Below are 20,537 nucleotides of genomic sequence, written 5' to 3'. Positions count from 1 at the left end.
AACCTTACAAAAATGCTCCATTTTCCATTTTTAATTTTATCGTTTAAAAAACCATATTGTAATTTTCAAATTATTGTTATTTATAGATTCGATGGTTCGGTATTATTAGTCTGTTAAATTTTTAGTAGTCATGAGAATAAACAGTTTCATTGTGTTCAGCTTTTATTTCATAATACATACACTGCCGTTACACGCATATCAGTCCCATGTTTCAAAAGTTGCTTCTGAGAAAATCGCGAATAATGTTTCGAATCATTTCTGCTCATTGGAAGAAATATACGTTAAAATAAGTTAACGCATTGTTCACATTTCAACATAATCAAAATAAAACAGCAAAAAAAGGTTATCTTCCATTTAATTCCACTTAATTAATTTTGGTATCCATGACAGATACGTATTTCGACTACAATGTGCACTGATGAAGACTGCACATTGTAGTCGAAATACGTATCTGTCATGGATACCAAAATTAATTAAGTGGAATTAAATGGAAGATAACCTTTTTTTGCTGTTTTATTAAAGCATTCCGCTAACAACCCAATTTCATTACTTCATTATGATGGCTACCAAGCCTTTGGGATTTTCCTTATTAGAGAGTTGAATAGATTTTTCTCCTTTAGCTTACTTAAATCTTTGGTTTTAATTAGTTAGGTAGGTTCCGATTCAACACATTGTAGTTTCATTTATATACCTGTGATCTTGACTTTTATACCTAGGGGATGAGTACTTAAGGGGGTTAGATTTTGATAAGTTCTTTAGTGGGAATGACACTGATGAAGACTGCACATTGTAGTCGAAATACGTATCTGTCATGGATACCAAAATTAATTAAGTGGAATTAAATGGAAGATAACCTTTTTTTGCTGTTTTATTAAAGCATTCCGCTAACAACCCAATTTCATTACTTCATTATGATGGCTACCAAGCCTTTGGGATTTTCCTTATTAGAGAGTTGAATAGATTTTTCTCCTTTAGCTTACTTAAATCTTTGGTTTTAATTAGTTAGGTAGGTTCCGATTCAACACATTGTAGTTTCATTTATATACCTGTGATCTTGACTTTTATACCTAGGGGATGAGTACTTAAGGGGGTTAGATTTTGATAAGTTCTTTAGTGGGAATGACACTGATGAAGACTGCACATTGTAGTCGAAATACGTATCTGTCATGGATACCAAAATTAATTAAGTGGAATTAAATGGAAGATAACCTTTTTTTGCTGTTTTATTAAAGCATTCCGCTAACAACCCAATTTCATTACTTCATTATGATGGCTACCAAGCCTTTGGGATTTTCCTTATTAGAGAGTTGAATAGATTTTTCTCCTTTAGCTTACTTAAATCTTTGGTTTTAATTAGTTAGGTAGGTTCCGATTCAACACATTGTAGTTTCATTTATATACCTGTGATCTTGACTTTTATACCTAGGGGATGAGTACTTAAGGGGGTTAGATTTTGATAAGTTCTTTAGTGGGAATGACACTGATGAAGACTGCACATTGTAGTCGAAATACGTATCTGTCATGGATACCAAAATTAATTAAGTGGAATTAAATGGAAGATAACCCTTTTTTTGCTGTTTTATTAAAGCATTCCGCTAACAACCCAATTTCATTACTTCATTATGATGGCTACCAAGCCTTTGGGATTTTCCTTATTAGAGAGTTGAATAGATTTTTCTCCTTTAGCTTACTTAAATCTTTGGTTTTAATTAGTTAGGTAGGTTCCGATTCAACACATTGTAGTTTCATTTATATACCTGTGATCTTGACTTTTATACCTAGGGGATGAGTACTTAAGGGGGTTAGATTTTGATAAGTTCTTTAGTGGGAATGACACTGATGAAGACTGCACATTGTAGTCGAAATACGTATCTGTCATGGATACCAAAATTAATTAAGTGGAATTAAATGGAAGATAACCTTTTTTTGCTGTTTTATTAAAGCATTCCGCTAACAACCCAATTTCATTACTTCATTATGATGGCTACCAAGCCTTTGGGATTTTCCTTATTAGAGAGTTGAATAGATTTTTCTCCTTTAGCTTACTTAAATCTTTGGTTTTAATTAGTTAGGTAGGTTCCGATTCAACACATTGTAGTTTCATTTATATACCTGTGATCTTGACTTTTATACCTAGGGGATGAGTACTTAAGGGGGTTAGATTTTGATAAGTTCTTTAGTGGGAATGACACTGATGAAGACTGCACATTGTAGTCGAAATACGTATCTGTCATGGATACCAAAATTAATTAAGTGGAATTAAATGGAAGATAACCTTTTTTTGCTGTTTTATTAAAGCATTCCGCTAACAACCCAATTTCATTACTTCATTATGATGGCTACCAAGCCTTTGGGATTTTCCTTATTAGAGAGTTGAATAGATTTTTCTCCTTTAGCTTACTTAAATCTTTGGTTTTAATTAGTTAGGTAGGTTCCGATTCAACACATTGTAGTTTCATTTATATACCTGTGATCTTGACTTTTATACCTAGGGGATGAGTACTTAAGGGGGTTAGATTTTGATAAGTTCTTTAGTGGGAATGACACTGATGAAGACTGCACATTGTAGTCGAAATACGTATCTGTCATGGATACCAAAATTAATTAAGTGGAATTAAATGGAAGATAACCTTTTTTTGCTGTTTTATTAAAGCATTCCGCTAACAACCCAATTTCATTACTTCATTATGATGGCTACCAAGCCTTTGGGATTTTCCTTATTAGAGAGTTGAATAGATTTTTCTCCTTTAGCTTACTTAAATCTTTGGTTTTAATTAGTTAGGTAGGTTCCGATTCAACACATTGTAGTTTCATTTATATACCTGTGATCTTGACTTTTATACCTAGGGGATGAGTACTTAAGGGGGTTAGATTTTGATAAGTTCTTTAGTGGGAATGACACTGATGAAGACTGCACATTGTAGTCGAAATACGTATCTGTCATGGATACCAAAATTAATTAAGTGGAATTAAATGGAAGATAACCTTTTTTTGCTGTTTTATTAAAGCATTCCGCTAACAACCCAATTTCATTACTTCATTATGATGGCTACCAAGCCTTTGGGATTTTCCTTATTAGAGAGTTGAATAGATTTTTCTCCTTTAGCTTACTTAAATCTTTGGTTTTAATTAGTTAGGTAGGTTCCGATTCAACACATTGTAGTTTCATTTATATACCTGTGATCTTGACTTTTATACCTAGGGGATGAGTACTTAAGGGGGTTAGATTTTGATAAGTTCTTTAGTGGGAATGACACTGATGAAGACTGCACATTGTAGTCGAAATACGTATCTGTCATGGATACCAAAATTAATTAAGTGGAATTAAATGGAAGATAACCTTTTTTTGCTGTTTTATTAAAGCATTCCGCTAACAACCCAATTTCATTACTTCATAATCAAAATGTTTTAGTGAAAACTACAGAAATTACCTTCAATGAAATCTGTTAAGCCTATTTTTATACGAACAATATGTAATGGCACTGAACTAGGAAATTCTACGCATGTTAGTCCCACTAGGAACTGTTACTGTCAGTGTTACTCTTGTGATTACATGAGCGTAGGAACTGTTACTGTCAGTGTTACTCTTGTGATTACATGAGCGTTCTCCGCAGTTTTGGAAAATCCTGGATAGTTTGTATAGCTTTCCATCATTAAATTATACCAACAATAAATTTGTTGACACTTCTATAAAACCATTAAAAGTATGGCATCTCAAGAAACTAATGATGAATGCACTATTTAGAACATAAACCTCTTAGCATCTTTTTCTCTTCCTTATAGCAAGATCAACGTAGTCCTAAAGGAGATTGTGCTGAATCATTTTGAGTCCGACCATAGATTTAAGGCTGACATGCTGTGGACAAAAGATCAATACGTCACACGATAGATGAACGTGGGCTTCGATGATTTCAAGAAATACTTTTGAAGAGTTGACATGCACATGCAAATTTCTTCCGTACGGAGTTGACCTTTATACTACGTGTTATTATATTATATAAGGAACTTTTCATGAAACACATAGACACTAGAGAGGATTTAGTATAAGAGAGGAGCGGACTAGTTGGTTTTGAGCTAAACGAACTGTCAAAGCAAAGCCAGAGTCAATCAAGCAGCGCCTATCTGGATTACATTTAAAGTGTTGCTAGAAACTACCCAGGCAGTTTGTTTTGAATCCGCTTCTCTTTTATACTAGACCCTCACCCCTATTCTGTATTTCGTTTCGAACGAAATTCTCATACAAAAAAATATTTTTTTGTATGAGAATTTCGTTCGAAACGAAATACAGAATAGGGGTGCCTCTCTAGTAGACACTATATAGGGGGAGTGTGGTGGTGTTTAATGGTTTAATATTGCATTGTTTCAAATTATAAACTGGCGTTTTAATATGAAATCCCGTTTTTCTTAATATTTATCAACATTAAATAAAACTGCCACTTCCTAAAATGGTTCATACTGTTTCTTTTGATTGTATAAATCCTGTTGCAATAATTTGTGTACACAAATCGATTCGTTAATGATAAATTGAGTCGAGTAAAGCTGTGTAGGACATTTATGCGTAGAATTTCAACATGGGACAATTAGGCTTGATGTTGTTTTTATACAAACCCAAAACAAACGATATGTTTTTATATTTTCAATCCAAAGTCTACATAAAAAAGTACTGTTTTATGAACAAAAAAAAAACGCCCAAAAGTTACATGGGACAGATATGCGTAGAACGGCAGTACAGTCAACAACAACATTGACGAGTGCACGGATGGATTTGAGTTCACTCACTCGACAAAAAGTGACACAACAGCGGGGCCCTGTTTACTAAAAATGAACACATATGTGTTCATTTTTAGTAAACAGGGCCCCGCTGTTGTGTCACTTTTTGTCGAGTGAGTGAACTCAAATCCATCCGTGCACTCGTCAATACATTCTTCCACAAATATGGAACACTTCCATATGATGAACACACTAGACTGACTGTACAGTCACAGACAAACAGACAAACTCTCGCAAATAGTTCATCGAACAAGCATTTAACGGACAATATAAAAGTATCGTAGTTGGTAGTACCGCCACCTGTGGCGCGCATAGGCAATTCCCTTGCGTTTGACGTTTACACACTACCGCCATCTGTTCAGCGCAGTGCCCACCACAGTGTACTCAACAGATGGCGGTAATGTTTTAGCGACGATGTTTTACAAGGAGAAATATTCAATGTGTTATGTCTGTTTGTCTGTAGTACAGTTATTAAAATTTAATGAACATTTAATGAACACAATTTAAGAACATTTAATGTTCTTTAATTGTAGGGGACTGTACACAATCGATTTGAAATACGTAGCCCTTACAATGAATGCACACTTCATTTCAAATAAATTCATTTTATACTCTAGAAAATGATCAGATCACGCGACTAAAATTATCGGACTGATGCGGCAAAAAAAAAACAACAAACATAGCACTAGCAACCGGTCATAACACAAACGTTACTACGATGAAAATAAAACCTAGAATTGAAATACTTAAAAATACTTAGCGATAATTACGAGATATTTAAAAATATTTAATAAATATTGGAACTAAAGTTAACAATGGGATGCCCCCCAAAAAATGTCATTGCGTCTACGCTACGATCGGTCGTGTTGTTTCGGCTCAATTATTTTTTTCGAGAGATCGCGAGTGATTAGTAGCAAATTTATCACCTCAGTGAATTTGAACAGTTTTGGGGGCTGACAGGAAGTCGTCCCACAGTGGAGGTCTCCCTGAAAAACTATTCCGGTGAGGGAAATTGTAATAAAAAGTGAACTATTATTACTGGACAAACCGCATATAGACGCTAAAGTGACGACAGCCATCGCTGTCTGTGGACTCACGCCGTGTTAGGTAGAATTCTTGCATGCAAGCTTACCGTCGAAGCTTTTACGTGATTTGAACTGACGGTTGTACTCGTCTCGTCGTCGTCGGTTTCGATCATAAACTTACGTTCGGTGGTGTGGTAGATAGAAAGACAATTAAGTAGCTCCGAGCCAGGCGAGGGCGCGATTGATCGAGTGTAGTTTGATCTCCCCTCGAGTGTGATCGCGGACCAAGCGGCTCCGATTAACGATTTTCATCACCGATTCCCCCCAGCCATGTCGCTGGCGTGGGACTTCCCCCCCCTCCCAGACCCCGGTGGAGGTGGGGCATGTAATAAAATTGACGGGTCATACACGGGTGCGACGCTGCCAACATACATGGATCCACAAGGGCTGCATGGTGAAATTGTGGTATTAAGAATGGAATCTGCTGATACCGAATCGGGAAAGCTGCCAGAGCATCCTTTCTTGATTCGCACTTCCATCGAAAAGTGGATAAATGGCAAAATCGATGGTGCTATCCCCGAGGCCAGGGGTAAAACATACGCGCTCAAGGTCCGCTCAAAGAATCAAATGGAACGCCTCCTCGCCATGGATCAGCTTACCGATGGAACCAAGATCAAGATCACCAAGCATGTCAACCTCAACTCCGTCCGTTGCGTAATCAATTGCCCAAGCATGGCGAAGGTTACCGATGACGATGTTCTGTCGTATCTCAAGGAGCAGAAAGTTACACAGATCCGCCGAATAACTAGGAAATCAACTACGGGAACCGAAAGAGAGAACACGGCCACAGTTATTCTGACGATCGATGGGACCCGCATTCCAGAGCACGTTGACGTTGGGTATCTAAGATGTAGAACCCGGCCCTATTACCCGGGACCGATGCTCTGCTTCCAATGTTTTGCATTCGGACACACAAGCAAGCGATGCCAGCAAGCAGATCAGACATGTGGTCAATGCGCTAAAAAGCACAGCATGAAGCAGGGGGAACGCTGTTCTGCCACCCCGTTCTGCCCCAGGTGTAACACAAATGACCATCCCATATCTAGTCGGAACTGTCCGGTGTATAAAACGGAAGACGCAATACAGCGTATCCGTGTTGATAAGGGGATCCCATACCCAGCAGCCAAAAGGATATTTGAGATGGCCACCGGAGAAAAATCTTTTGCTGGAGTCACCAACATGAGCAAAGACCAAGCGTTCGCAGACCTCTCAGCAAAGTTCGACCATCTCTCCAGCCAAATGGTGGAAAAGGATCGCAAAATTGCAGCACTGGAGGAAAAGCTGAAACAAAGTCCTACGACCACCAGCTCCACGGAAATTGGTGAACTTCGACAGATGATTCTGGACCTGCAAACGGAAGTACTGCGTAAAGACGAGCGTATCCAAGCCCTGGAATCAGCCATGAAACCGGTAAACCGATTGGACACCGTACGTAAACACGGGACCATTGAGGATTTACTCGTCAGAGTTAAGTTCCTCGAGGCCACCGTTACCAACAAAGATAAGGAGGTCGCTAATCTCCGCCTAGTGAACCAGCAGTACAAAGAACTCATCACACAAACCAAGTCACAGTCAAAATGCCCGAAACCATTTGGAGTAAGAGAAAATAAAAAACAGGAGCAGCAACAACAACAAACCCAACCTCAGCATCAGCAACCAGAAAAACTCACTGGAACGAAGAAGAAGCAAACTAAGCCGACAAGCGACGCAGTAGACTCTAAACGATCAAAAAATTATCACATGCCAGCATACATTTCTGATACCGAAATCGATCCCGAGGGCTCCCCCTCCGGAGAAGAGATTGTCGTCGACGGGCTGATTTCCTCGGAAGACGAGGGGATGTCCGTGGAGGGCAACCCTACCCCAATGGAAAACTAGACCTCAGCAGCCCAGTCCGTCTTATCTGACCCAGCGTAATCGAATTTCCACAACCTATCCATCAAAATGCACCGTACATCAAATCCATCCTCTACTGAGGCTGGAACCAATCAAGAAGCAGAACGGACTGGATCTAGCTCAACTACCAATACCATGACATCCACTAGTATCACAACAACCTCCAACATACCGGATAAGGCCTCGGGTAGTCGGGGCCCTATCAGTGCGGACGCTATGGACCAACCGGAACTGGTAGACACCCCCCGACGCTTGTTGGCAAACTCCGAAGAACACCGAAACTTCATCATCCCGGTTAAGCCACGGAGCAGTCGAGGCCCCGTAGGTGCGGAAGTCATTCCTCCACCGGAACCAACGGACAACCCCCGTCACTCTATGGCTGCCGGAAGAGGGACGGAAAAGGGAGTACACTCCTATCCCCCTGTGGACAACGAGGGATCGAAACCAACTACAATGAATCAGGACGACGAGGAATTCAAGAAGGATAAGCCGTATAAGGACGACAAAGAATGTGGAAATAATGGGTCGAGTGATGACATCACATTCCCCCAACGATCTAGGAACGAATATCTTAACGAGAACGATAAGGAAGAGGAAAGAGTCGGTGGGTCGCGTGATAACTTCACTCTCCCCCACGCGGAAGCCGTGAAACCTCGCTTCGTCAGGTCGAGTGACAACGTCACGTCCCGGACACCTCAAACACCATTGCGTAAATTGTGTGACAGGAGAGCTGTTCCTGTTCACGCACTATCAAATGCTCGCGAGTACGATCGATGGCAGGCCAAGATCGGAGGGGTTCCCAACCCATTCGTTGGATCCTCGTCGAGTCCGGCCTTTGGATCGGTGGCCCAGACAACTTTGCCGGTTGCGGGGCCAGTTTTGACACCTTCTGCCGGTGGAGCTCTGCTGGGGTCCACTCCCTTCTGCTCATCACTAACAAACACCAAAACGCCCGGCCTCAAACGATGCCATATCAAGTCAGTTACTGGACAGTCGTCCCGGGACATTACTGGAGAATACCTTTCTCCAACCATCGGTCTGTCGCCTAGACCTGCATCTGCTTCGGTGGCTCATACAACTCTGCAGGCAGTGGGTTCAATCCTGACACCTTCGGCCGGTGGAGCCTTGCTGGGATCTACCCCCAGCTCTCCAACCTCGACTTGCTCCAACTCCACCACCAGATATACCCAAATGCCCTCTCCAACCAAAAGTCCTAGCGTTCCTGGAAGACCTCGCAGCACCACTTTAGCGATCCAATGGAACATGAACGGATTTTTTAACAATCTCGGGGACTTGGAAATTCTAGTTCAGAACAACTCACCCATGTTCCTGGCCCTCCAGGAGACCCACAGAGCCAACATAGGACAGATGAATCGCACACTTGCGAGCAAATTCCATTGGATCAACAATTGCAGCCAAAGCAACATTTACCACTCGGTCGCCGTCGGGATCGCTGATGGCATCCCATTCACTCCCATCAACCTTAACACCGATCTCCCAATCGTGGGAGCTAAAGTCGAATCCCCTTTTCCATTATCAGTCATTAACATCTACCTGCCTCACGGGAAAATCCCAGACCTACTGAACAAGCTCCAACGAGCTTTAGCCTTAATCGACGGCCCTCTTCTACTCCTCGGTGACGTCAACGGGCACCACCCCTCCTGGGGGAGCCCCAAAGCAAACCCCCGTGGCTCTACTATAGCGGAACTCATAGAGTCCCTCGACCTAGTGACCCTCAACGATGGCTCGAGCACCTTCGTTCGCGGCCAGTACGAAACAACGATCGACATCTCCGCGGCTAGTCCAGCGATTACTGGGCGGCTCCTATGGAAAACTCTCGAGGATCCAGCAGGGAGCGACCACTACCCCATCATCATCTCGCTAGGGGATGATCCTCCAGAGACCTCAAGGCGACCCAGGTGGCTTTACGATCAAGCTGACTGGAAACTCTTCAACGATAATGTGACGCAGGCATACATTGACCACCCAGCGACGAGCATGGAAGAATTCATGGGGATCATCACTGAGGCCGCCAATATCGCCATCCCGAAGACCAGCCCCAACCCCGGCCGAAAACCCCTGCACTGGTGGTGTCCCGAAGCGAAATCTGCAATCAAAGCCAGAAGGAAAGCTCTTCGTGCTGCGAAGCGCCTCCCTAAAGACCACCCAGACAAGGAACGAGCCACCGAGCTTTACCGCTCCAAGCGAAACGAGTGCCGGCAAATCATCAGGGATGCCAAGAAAAGTAGCTGGGAGGAATTTTTGGAGGGGATCAACTCCAACCAAACGGCGTCCGAGTTGTGGAGCCGGGTCAACGCCCTCAACGGAAAAAGAAAGGCCAGGGGGATGGCCCTCCGCCTCCAAAGCGGCCTCACACGAGACCCGCTCACCATCGCCAACGAATTGGCTGACTATTTCGCCTCACTCTCTGCCATTGACCGCTATGACAGGAAATTCATACAAAAAAACCACGCATCCACACAGAGCCTTGGCAACATTGTCATTCCGGAGGACTCTGTACCTACGCCCATCAACGCGCCCTTTCGGTTCGATGAACTAACCCTTGCACTATCCCGCAGCAAAGGGAAATCCGCCGGTCCGGATGATATAGGATACCCCATGCTGCAACATCTCCCGTCCAGCACCAAAGTCGAACTGCTAGACCTAATAAATAAAATCTGGATAGAGAACACCCTGCCAAACGAATGGTCCCACAGTCTGGTAGTCCCCATCCCAAAGCAGGGGCAAGTGGCCTCTACTCCAGAAAACTTCCGTCCGATCTCTCTGACTTGCTGCATTAGTAAAGTCATGGAACGGATGGTCAATCGCCGTCTAATTCGCTTTCTCGAGGACAACGACCATCTCGATCACCGACAGCATGCGTTCAGATCCGGTCACGGCACCGGAACGTACTTTACTGGCCTGGGCGATGTACTCCAAGAGGCGATGGATGAAGAACTCCATGTCGACATAGCGGCCCTGGATTTAGCTAAGGCGTATAACCGCGCCTGGACCCCCCAAGTCATCAAACAGTTGGCTGACTGGGGTCTGGGTGGCCACATTCTACACTTTTTAAAAAATTTCCTTTGCGGTAGAAGCTTTCAGGTGATGATCGGGAACCACCGCTCCTCAACTCGGGCGGAAGAAACTGGAGTCCCACAGGGATCCGTCCTAGCGGTCACCATCTTCTTGGTCGCCATGAATGGAGTCTTTGGGATCCTACCAAAAGGAATATACATATTTGTATATGCAGACGACATCGTCCTGCTGGCTTTAGGACGCACCCTCAAGGCTCTGCGAAGGAAATTACAAGCTGCTGTATCAGCCACCACAAGATGGGCCAGTAGGGTCGGCTTTGAATTATCCGCAGAAAAGAGCGTGGTTTCCCACCTATGCCACTTCCGTCATCGCCCGCTACCAACAGCCATCGTTGCGAACAATATTCCAATACCCAACAAGAAGACCATCCAGGTTCTCGGTGTACGCTTGGACCGGGAGCTGAGGTTCGACGCACATTTCAACGAAATCAAAGCCAACTGCCGCACGCGGCTAAACCTCCTCCGGACACTTTCCAAACCACACCGGAGCAGTAACAGAGAGATTCTACTAAAAGTGGCCAAAGCCACTGTAAACAGTCGATTATTCTACGGGATCGAACTGTTCTGCCTTTCCAACGACTCTCTTACCACACGACTAGCCCCAACGTATAACCAGGCAATCAGAATCGTCGCAGGACTTCTGCCTTCAACACCGGCTGAATCGGCATGCGTCGAACTCGGTGTACTACCGTTTCAATACCAAGTCGCCGAAACGCTGAGCTGCAGAACGACCAGCTACCTGGAAAAGACCACCGGGAATCACGAGGTCTTTCTCCTCAGGGAGGGGAACAGAGTTCTCGGAAACTTGGTCCATCAGGAGCTCCCACCCGTGTCCAGGGTACACTGGAACGGAGCCAGAGGATGGACAGAACCAACCATACGCGTTGACCTTTCAATTGCCAAGCGCTTCAAGGCAGGTAACAACTCCCGTGCCATGCAGGCCCACGTAGCGGAGCTGCTGAGAACTAAATATCCAAATTTTCAACACCGTTACACGGACGGCTCTAAGGCCGTGGGGAAGGTTGGATTCGGAGTAGCGGATGTATCCAATAGCTACTTCTTTCGACTACCCGATCAGTGCTCCGTCTTCTCGGCGGAGGCTGCGGCCATCCACTTCGCCACCACGACACCCGCCAATAAACCCATATGTGTCCTAACAGACTCCGCCAGCGTTTTATACGCCTTGAATTCAGCAACATCCAGACACCCCTGGATACAAGGGATCCAAAAGGCCGCGCCGCCAAACACCTCATTTGTTTGGGTACCCGGCCATTGCGGTATCCGGGGCAACTGTGAAGCAGATCATCTCGCTGCCACAGGTCGCTCCGGCCGGATGGCCACCACAGTTGTACCCAGTCAGGACGTAAAAAAATGGGTGAAAGCATCCCTCCGAGACGCCTGGGCCCGGGAGTGGTTCGCAAAAAGGGGACCGTTCCTGAGAAAAATAAAGGACGACACCTCCAAATGGAATGACATTACGAGCCGATGGGAACAACAGGTCTTATCCCGGCTTCGATCCGGACACACCCGAGTGACCCACAACATGGGTAGTGCTGCCTCTTTTCGGAAGTTTTGCGACTCCTGCAACACGATTATGACAGTCGAACACCTGATTGTTAACTGTCCCTGCTTTCATAACATCCGGCTCCTCTATGGAATACCGAACAGCATACGTAACGCCCTCTCTAACGACCCGTCCACGGAAGCAGCCCTAATAGTTTTCCTAAAAGATGCTGGACTGTTCGATAAAATATAATCAACCTATTCAAAATGACTACACTTCGAACATGGACACCACTGGAGTAAGCCTGGATATCACATGACGATTACCTGACTGCCATCGACAACGACCACCGCCATTCACACCATGATCCGCCAACCACGCTAAGAACCAAGACAGGAACTATAATGAACTCTGTTTAAAAATACTCTGTACTAAGGGGACTCCCTTCTGGAGCTCCACCAACCTCTAGGAGAACCCCTTCTGGGTTCTCCAAAATCTCAACTATGTAATTAGGGAAGCCCCCTTCTGGGGCTCCCGGAGATGAACCAGCCTGCGGCTGAAAATCTCCTAAATAGAGATAATAATAATAATAATAATGGGATGCCCCTAGGACGCGAATGTTATTTCAAATTTCTCGTAATACGCCAGGCCTTAGGTTAAATATTATGAATGCAAAATCAGTTATCAAATTGATGTCATCGAAGGCAACATTAGTTTGCTCTCATTTCTGCTGTGCTAAAAATACGGTTACGGTAGTTAAACAAAACTTGCAAACGTATTGTTACTTACCTGTTAACATGATGATAAACCTACTTGCGCTCACATTGAAGTAAATCGATTCGATGCTGTTATACGGACAACAGTCATTTAGTCAACGTTGATGTAGTTTTATGTACAATGTAGAACACCATCGATTCAACATTTGTTCATTACTTTTATTGAACATATTTCCTTTTGTCTAATTATAGTTAGAACGCAGTTTTGCTGTCACAGACGTGTTACATAGTACATATTGTTTAGATCTAAATTAAATGCATTACACATTTTCTTTCTCTTCACTTCAGTGTGAGTTTTAAGTTATTACATTAATTCTTATAACTTATGTTGCTTTAGTTATTTCACTTCGTTTGTTAAAGCATGTTTTACTTTTATTTTTGTTAATAATCGAGTTCAATGATAGAAAAAAAAGTTGCTATTTCCAAGCTCAACAATTTCCATAATGCGCAAAACTAAAGGAACGACTGTAATGATCTGATGCACCCTCACAGCGTAAATGATAGAAGCAAAATTGCGAATTGATCAAATAAAAGAGAAGCACTTCATCAATTTGCATTTATTATCTTTTTTTTTTTCGTTGACTTTGCAACAATACAGCTTTACGCCTTTGTTTTAAATAAGGAATTTAAAGGAAAGAAAATACTAGATGAATTTAAGTATACACAACGAGCTCATGCGTGTGTGTTGTGATTTGGATTTGCTTTTCGAACGCTGAGAATTTATTCCGGTCGCTTTTCACTGTGCTTCCGGGTGTACTCTTCGGCGTTTTTGGTGAACTTTTTACGGTCCTTCAAATATTCCTCCGCTAGGTCTGCTCTGAGTGGATGCTCCGGTTCCGGGTCATTAACCAGTGCTATGAGAGCTTGGATTACTGCAAACAGAAAGTAGATCATGTGTTAATTTGAATATTATGCATCAAGAAAGTTTCATCTTTGGCTACCTTGATCAGTCTTCGTTGCTGGTTTCCAGTTTTCGGCGCTAATAATTGGCAAGCACACTTGACCCTTCTCGTCTATGTTAGGGTGGTAGATTTTGGTTTTGAAGCAAATTTTTGGTGGTTTGAATGGGTATTCTGCGGGGAACGTTATCTCGATTCTGAACGCACCTTTGTTGTAAGGAGCATTTTCCTGAGGATAAGAAATATACGATTTACATTATTTTTCAATAATACCTGTTTTAGTTTCGCTGTCTTTATCACGACAGGCACGTGGCCTTAATGATGGTTAGATTGGATTACATAAAGTCAAACATATAAAAAAAATTAATAAAAGTAATGGTTCTATCTCCAGCAGCTCTAATGTTGGCCTATGGAAAAATGCTGCTATTTATCAATTTAATCAAGATGAACGCGTCATTGGGACGGTACTAATGGATATTTTTGGTCGCTACTGAAAATTTTGTCGATTGCTGAATTTATGTTTCCGCCCAAATTAGGGGCATTCAGACCGAAATTACATCCATTTCCCCTATGCTTGTTAGTAGGGTGGATCATCGTTATATGGAAAAACGCAAACTTGACGTCATCAAGCGAAAACAACCCTTTTTTTGGTTCCATTTGGGGACGATTGGTTGTAACCAGTGATAGATCGCTCTTTTGGAGCTTTTTCATTACTTTTTATTATAGAATATTGACGTAAATTCCAGTTGAATGTTCAGTTAACTCAACGAAAAGTAGATAGGGGAAAAGTTGGCTTCGGCAATACCTTAACCTATTATCGTCAGGGAGTAAACAAAGTCCTTGAGAGCTCAATTCTGGCATGTGGATGCATTGTGTTTCAGAGCCGATCATCCAGCGTTGGAAGCATTCATGAATCGATCAGCTCCTGTTCTTTATGCATACATCGTACAAACCCTGGACTTTCGTAGAACTGGCTGCATTGCATTGAATCACTCATTGGCCCAGGTAGATTGGCAATCGCTTGACTTGTGTTCGTCCATTGATGAAGCCGTTAGCTACTTCGACGAAGTTGTGAGCCGATTAATAATGGATTGTGTGCCTTTGAGGAGGCCTGCTCCAAAACCTGCATGGTCTAATGCTCGATTCCAACATGAAGCGTGTGAGATCGAAGGTTCTGAGCAAATACATCCAGTTTCGTAATTCATTCACCAAGTGATTATTTTCGTTAGCAAGTAATGGCTATTGAATGTACAACCGTTTTCTATACAAGAAGTACTAAAGACGTATGCAGACCAATCTCCGGCGTAATCCTATGTTATTATTGACGTTTGTGAGGCCAAAAAGGAAAGAGGATGGGCCGGCGCCGGTGGTGTAGTGGTAAGCGTGACTGCTTTCTAACACCCCAATGGGTCTGGGTTCAATCCCAGCCGAGGTCGGTGGGATTTTGCTGAGGCATAAACATCTCTGGTCACGTCTTCCTTCGGAAGGGAAGTAAAGCCGTTGGACCCGGCCCATGTTGTTGTGTTGAATGGGTGCGATATCCTACGCAGGTGTGGAAGCTGCCTTCCTGCAGATTCGATTGCCGTCAATGGATGGCAATCGATGTCCGTCGGTGATTGGCACTAGATTGCGAGACAGACGTTAAATAAAGAAAAGAAGAAGAAGGATGGACTACCGGTTGAGATTCATCTAAGCCAACACTTCTTTAGAAAAATGTAACCTCCTGGCCGAGCATTTCAAGAGTGTTTTCAACGACTCAACGGCATGGTTAAGCCAAGTTGCTGAAGGGATCAGAGATACACCCAGTGACGCATTCAGCTTTGATGTTTTCACGGTTACATTGGACCTCGTCGATTCTGCCATCCAGGATTAGAAATTCTCGGACGCTGTTGGACCTGACAGCATTCCATCGTCTATACTCAAAAAATGCTCAACAGAACTTTTCTCTCCGCTTTCAAAGCTGATCAATATTTCATTACAACTAGGTGTATTTCCTTCTCGTTGGAAATCTTCGTTCATGTTTCCAAGGAAGGAGATAAGCGAAATTTCGAGAATGACCGAGGAATTACTTCACTTTGTGCTTACTCAAAGTAATCGAGATAATCATCAACGACGCTTTATCTGCCAGCTGTAGAAACTACAGTTCTCCTGACCAACATGATTTCCATCCCAAACGTTCGGTCCTTTCATGTCCCTATCTATACCTACCGAATATTGAGACAGGAGCACAGGTGGACGTCGTATACACGGATCTGAAGGCTGCTTTCGACTGGGTTGAACATGTCATTCTACTTGCCAAACTCGAGAAGCTCGGTGTCTCTCAAGGACCCACTCGTTCGTTTGAATCGTATCTTACCAATCGAGAGCTTAGTGTGAAAATCAGCTCTGATCAATCGGAATATTTTTTAAACAACTCTGGCGTCCCAAAAGGCAGCAATTTGGAACCGCTGCTATTCTCGATATTCATTAACGAAATCGGTTTGATACTTCCAACTGGCTGCCGGTCTTTCTATGCAGACGATGTCAAGATGTACGTGATTGTGCGATGCTTCACTGATTGCTTGTGGTTGCAATCTCTAGAATTTTTCTCACGTTGAGTGTTAAAAAATGCAATATCATCACTTTCCATCGCAAGCTAAAAATTCAATTATACGATCGATAACCAACCTCTGTAGCGTGTGGACAACGTTCGTGATCTAGGAACTACACTTGATTCTGCTTTGACATTCAAGCTACATTACGCGGATATCATAGCCAAAGCTAACAGGCAACTCGGATTCATCTTTAAGATCTCTGATGGGAACCTGCCTGACTGCTCTATATTGTTCTCTAGTGCGATCGATCTTGGAATTTGATGTAGTAGTATAGTGTCCGTACGAAACAGTTTCGATAGCGAGGATCGAGTATGTTCAGAGAAAATTCGTTCACGTTCCATGGAATAATCCAACGAACCTTCCACCTCAAGAAGATCGTTGCTTATTCCTGGGTATTGAAACTCTTGAACGTAGGCGGACATTAACCAGGAAGTTTTTGCAGCCAAATTGTTAATAAGCGAAATCGACTCTCCCGACTCCCCGGCTGTCGTTCGAAATCTGTGCAAGTTCTACGATCGAGGAGTTTCCTGCATCTCGAACCCCGAGCAGCTAATTACGGATTACATGATCCAATACGGTTCATGTCTGCACGTTTCAATGAATTTTTTCGACTTCAACTGCACAGTGGAGGAAACCTTTCATCACTGGATTCAACGTAGTTTGCTGGACAGGTGACGAAACAGTTCGACACATGCAACTGCTTTCAATCAGTAAATTGTTGCAAGACGGTAAGTAGCTGTCCATTTAATGTAAATTTGATGAATTTCGTTAACTGTTTCCTTTTTTGTTGTTCCCGATCAAATCTGCGATGACGGCCTCGACTTGACTGATCCAAGGACAACTCCATGCCGTAGGACGAGATTTTTTTTTATGTCTTTTATGTTTTATATGTTTTTGTGTCATTTTTTATTGTTCCTTGTATTTCGAAAAGATATGGGGTTTTCACGCTTATTTGCCAAATAGGCTTTTCCCCATCAATCTTCTTTTAGGCAACAAAAGTCCGACGAAGGATTAACCTTGTTTGGGGTTAAAGTAGAGGTGAAGAAAATGACCCTATATGATATCGAAAATAAAAGACAATAATTTGAAATCATTCGGGTGTGTATACAATTTAACATATTTTGAGAAAACCGTCTTTATTCAGTAATGATTAAAATTTTACCAGTTGTACATCGAGCGCTCACAAGTGGCCATTATTGGTGTCATTGTTTAATTTTGTTGCTAAGGAATCCATTTTTGACAGACAAAGGGACGCGCCTTTGGAGGGTGCTTCAACACTCCGAAGGGTATAAATAGCGGGACTTTTCAATTAGACTCGAATCCTTGCGATAAATGCAAGGATGACAACTGTAAAAAAAATCGAAAACTTCATCATTTCTCTACAGTGATGGAGTAATAGGACATGCACTAAACTAAGGACACGGGATATACTACAATAGATCAAATTACTGGTCGCTGTGGTGTTAGGTCCCAAACAGAGGAAAAAAACGCTAGTCCGTGGGAGGCCAAACTAAGGGAGGCCCCAATAATAGCAGGCGTAATATTTGAAATCGGCACAAACACTTTTGAAAACCAAACTTTTCTACACCATTCTTACCCTGGGGCAAGATAAGCAATCTTACGGGACAAGACGTGCACCCATATCGAACATATGAACAAAAATTTATGTTTAATTTGTATGGGAGCCTCCCCCCTTTACAGAGGGGGAGGGGTCTCAAACCATAATAAGAACCTTTCCCGGCCCCAAAAACCTCTGCATACAAATTTTCAAGCCGATCGGTTCAGTAGTTTCCAAGTCTATAAGGACCAGACAACAACGCTCGCACGGGGTTCAGCTAGTATCATTTAGAAACAACTTCTGATATAGGTGCACGTCTTGTCCCGTAAGGGTGCTCATCTTGCCCCGGGTAAGAACGTTGTAAAAAAATGTTACTTTTTTATTTTATTTTAAAGAAACCAAAATTTAAGAGGTACATTGACTTGAATCTATGCGCATGTCCTATACAGAAATTAATGGAAAGTTTACCGGTCAAACATTATTTATTAAAGACACGTTTTGTCTTTTTCTAAAAATAATGGAAAATGGTAGGTATAAAGAAAATCAGGTTTTTTCCTTAGATTCCCGAGGGGGGCGACACATCTAAATCTCAATTCTAGATGCTCAAAAAATCTCACACTAACGAATAAATCTTCTTTCATTTCTCGCATCTACTTGCATCACGCATCATCTTTTTGTAGGAAATCTTCAAAATCGTGTAAATCTTCTTTCTATCTACTCAGCGTACGCGCAGCTAGCCACAGCAAAACACAATATTTCCTGCATCGTAGATAGAGTCCGTCCTCCTCGTAGATTCCTGAGAAAATTTACATGTGAACCTTATTTTTTCTATCAGTTAAAGATATAGAGATTCTCTTCGTAAACAAAGTTACTCAACAAAACCAAGTTAATTTTTTGATTACTTAGAAAAAATGTTTTTACACGTAAATTGTCTTAAGAATAGAAGAAAACAAAAACGGATTAATTGTTTAGTATTTCGATATCTTTTTCAAATATATTTTAGAAAAATCGGAACGTGTTTTTTTTTCGGAGCAGTAAGCTTACCGGTAAAGAACTAGGGTAGATTTTTAATCAATATATTAATTGAAATTATTACTTATAAAAATTATGTCAACCTTAGGGGGCCATCCTGCCCCATCTATCCTTATTGATACGACTTAAAAGTGCACCTTTAAGTTAAATCGTTTGGCGCACTTATTCTTTGGTTCATATGCGAAAAAGTTCGCAGAAGACCCAAGACAATACGCACTTTTATTAGAAATCCTGTATTTTTGAAGAGGCCAGTTTCAGCTGCAAAATACAATATTGTGATGAAGAATATCTCACGGAAAGCTTAGTTATTATTGTATAGACCACCTACAACAGTTTTACATAGAAAATTTAAGAATAATGTTCATACTGTTTGAAAAGCAGTTTTGCTTATGCGAAATGTTGAAATAATCTCGTGCAATATTTTTTGCAAGCACTATTTAACAAAACATGTTTGAAAGCTGGTGCGTCTACAGCACCTGGGCTGAAAACCCCAAAAACATACACAAACGCACCTATTTATGTGCATCACTGACATTGGTATACTGAAATAGGTTAACCTTCAACTTTCAACCATCTGATATGGTAGTGCCGGCACTTCAGCTTATACGTGCACCTGAAGTAATGGGATTAAAATTATCATTTCCGTAATCAACCCATCGAAAATGAGTCACCCACTTGCGTTTCATAACTACTGACTTTTAAAACTCGCGAAACACAAGTTTCTTCGTGTCCACTAGAGCCTTCTTTGATTACAGCAGTTTTCGCCACTGTTCACATACACTTGAGGGAAAAAAAATTGGAAGAAGCGAATGGAAGCAAATCATTACTAAAACACTGAGTTACTTACCGGAACGATCAGACCAGACCATAACAATAGATTTCCTTCGTCCACGATTATGTCTCTGAATGACTTCAACCCGGATGCACGGATATCTGCCAGTTCCTGCAATGGTTCAAGGTGATATTTTATGTAGACAAGACATTGAAATTGGAAGATATGAAAAGAGTATCCAAGGGCCAGCCAAACCAAGTTAGTTGGGAATAGGTACAAACAAATGCTAGTTTTCAATATAAGTTGATTGGAAAGCTTTAGAACTATCGTTCTGTATAGTTTAGAACAAGTTATTTGGCGTATTATATTTAAATATTAATCATTTTTGTGAAATTACCTTTTGAAGTCTTCGTGTGGCTGCCATTTTGGACGTAGCTTCTGAAAAAAAACTATTTTTGATGATTTGACATTTGGAAAAATAGAGATAGATGATTTTACCAACTTCCAAATGTGCTACTTTGTTGCGCTACTTTTAGCGGCGGGATTTAATTTT

At 42.1% G+C, this 20,537-nt stretch overlaps 2 protein-coding genes across 2 annotated transcripts; one reads left to right on the top strand and one right to left on the bottom strand.

The window, feature by feature from the left end:
* The first annotated feature begins 7,799 nt into the window (after positions 1-7,799).
* LOC135712853 (uncharacterized) lies at positions 7,800-12,605 on the top strand. Its single transcript, XM_065235959.1, has one exon. The coding sequence runs from the start codon at positions 7,800-7,802 to the stop codon at positions 12,603-12,605; it is 4,806 nt and encodes a 1,601-aa protein (XP_065092031.1).
* Positions 12,606-13,267: 662 nt separating this feature from the next.
* LOC135709926 (ubiquitin-conjugating enzyme E2 L3-like) lies at positions 13,268-20,457 on the bottom strand. The gene is made up of 4 exons (XM_065232408.1): positions 20,382-20,457; positions 20,060-20,155; positions 14,071-14,257; positions 13,268-14,001 (listed from the first exon to the last, which is right to left on the bottom strand). Exons 1-4 carry the CDS (start codon positions 20,406-20,408, stop codon positions 13,850-13,852), a joined length of 462 nt encoding a protein of 153 aa, XP_065088480.1. The 5' UTR covers positions 20,409-20,457; the 3' UTR covers positions 13,268-13,849.
* Between the last annotated feature and the right edge of the window lie 80 nt (positions 20,458-20,537).

Source organism: Ochlerotatus camptorhynchus, unplaced genomic scaffold, assembly GCF_037179485.1.
Source record: "Ochlerotatus camptorhynchus isolate MF236.1 unplaced genomic scaffold, CSIRO-AGI_Acam_v1.1 ptg000003l, whole genome shotgun sequence".
Classification (NCBI taxonomy): domain Eukaryota; kingdom Metazoa; phylum Arthropoda; class Insecta; order Diptera; family Culicidae; genus Ochlerotatus; species Ochlerotatus camptorhynchus.
This window is presented reverse-complemented; position numbering and strand designations above follow the sequence as displayed.